General features: G+C 38.2%; 1 protein-coding gene across 1 annotated transcript; it reads left to right on the plus strand.

Moving 5' to 3' along the window:
* The first annotated feature begins 206 nt into the window (after positions 1–206).
* LOC120034923 (NAD(P)(+)--arginine ADP-ribosyltransferase 2-like) lies at positions 207–989 on the plus strand. The gene has a single exon (XM_038981616.1). It carries the CDS (start codon positions 207–209, stop codon positions 987–989), a length of 783 nt encoding a protein of 260 aa, XP_038837544.1.
* The last annotated feature ends 666 nt before the right edge of the window (positions 990–1,655 follow it).

Consider the following 1,655-nt stretch of genomic DNA (forward strand, 5'->3'; position numbering starts at 1 on the left):
CACTTATTAATTCACATCTCCTGTTACTGGAGTGTTATTTTCCTGCTGTAATTAAGATGCTACATCTATAGATTACAGACAACAGCAAAGGCATGGGTAGGCATTTTATCAAGATGGTATGCCGGGACCCCTTAAGTCTTTTTAGGGGTATGTACAATAACTAAGACATGTCATTGTTACAGAAGGATACCACTTCCCCACTGGATATGGCACCAAATTCCATTGACGACAAATACGATGGCTGCACAAGCTACATGTACAATGAGATAAATACAGTCTACCTACCGCATGAGAAAAAGACCAATTCAGACTTCATGGAATCCTGGAAAGTAGCAGAGGCTAAATGGAACTTGAACAACGGACTTGGGCTAAAAAAAGAACAGTTCATGGCTATATATGCATACACAAATGAAGCTCCTGCCATCTACCAGGACTTCAACAAAAAAGTTAGAAAAGACAAGGATAAGTATGGGAAATCATTCCAGTATCACTCCCTGCACTTTTATCTGACAGAAGCCATTCACACACTGAATGAACCATTGTGTCTGGACACCTACCGCAGAACCACATTGTATTACGATAGAAATGTTGTCAACAAAAAGTTTCGTTTTGGCACCTTCACTTCAAGCTCTCTTAATAACAAGTTATTAGTGTTTGGAAATGTGTCCTGCTTTAAGATCAGAACATGTTATGGTGCAAATGTGGCTAGATACTCTGCCATAAAGCGTGAGATTGAGATTTTAATCCCCCCTTATGAGGTATTCAATGTCACCAATGTCCAGACAAAGCCACCAAAGGGGCCATTAGATGATTGTGAAGTAGTCTACACAGTTGTGAGCACTAGAACACCTAAGAGCGACCTGAACTGCAAACTGGTGCGAAATGGTGGAACAACTAATCTGAGAAGCAGTTTTGTTTCATTCATCAGAGCATCAGATACAGGCTATATAATGTTCTATATTATGTTGATAACTACTGTATATTACTGATAATTTCCCCCACCCCCACTGATGTACAATGAACGATTAATGATTTTAAAAAATCAAGCTAACTGTCCCAGCTCTACAATGTAATGATCTTGTTAAAACATGTTTAACCCACAATCATTGCTCAGTTAAGATTGTATATTTCTATTTGGGGCTGTCACCACAATTTTTTTTTAAAATATTTGCTTTATTTGCTGATACTGTTTTTTTTAAATGGAGATTACATGGTCGTGGTTTATTTGTGACAAATTGTTTCCAATTGTCACGCCCTGACCATAGTTTGCTTTGTATGTTTTATGTTTTGTTTGGTCAGGGTGTGATCTGAGTGGGCATTCTATGTTGTATGTCTGATTTGTCTATTTCTATGTGTTTGGCCTGATATGGTTCTCAATCAGAGACAGGTGTTTTGGTTGTCTCTGATTGGGAACCATATTTAGGTAGCCTGTTTTGTATTGTGGGTTGTGGGTTATTGTCTATGGGTTGTGGGTTATTGTCTATATGTCAGGTGCTTGTGTCTGCACTGTTTATATATAGCGTCACGTTCATTTGTTGCTTTGTAAGTTTGTCAAGTGTTCTTCGTTTATTCTTTAATAAATAGAAGAATGTATTCACTTCATGCTGCGCCTTGGTCCTCCTCTCTTCCACATTACGACGAACGTGATAACAATA

The sequence above is a fragment of the Salvelinus namaycush genome, chromosome 42 (genome assembly GCF_016432855.1).
Source record: "Salvelinus namaycush isolate Seneca chromosome 42, SaNama_1.0, whole genome shotgun sequence".
Lineage (NCBI taxonomy): Eukaryota > Metazoa > Chordata > Actinopteri > Salmoniformes > Salmonidae > Salvelinus > Salvelinus namaycush.

What these genes read in the sequence shown, in the direction of transcription:
- LOC120034923 (XM_038981616.1), top strand. Translation starts at nt 207, where the DNA reads ATGGCACCAAATTCCATTGACGACAAATACGATGGCTGCACAAGCTAC.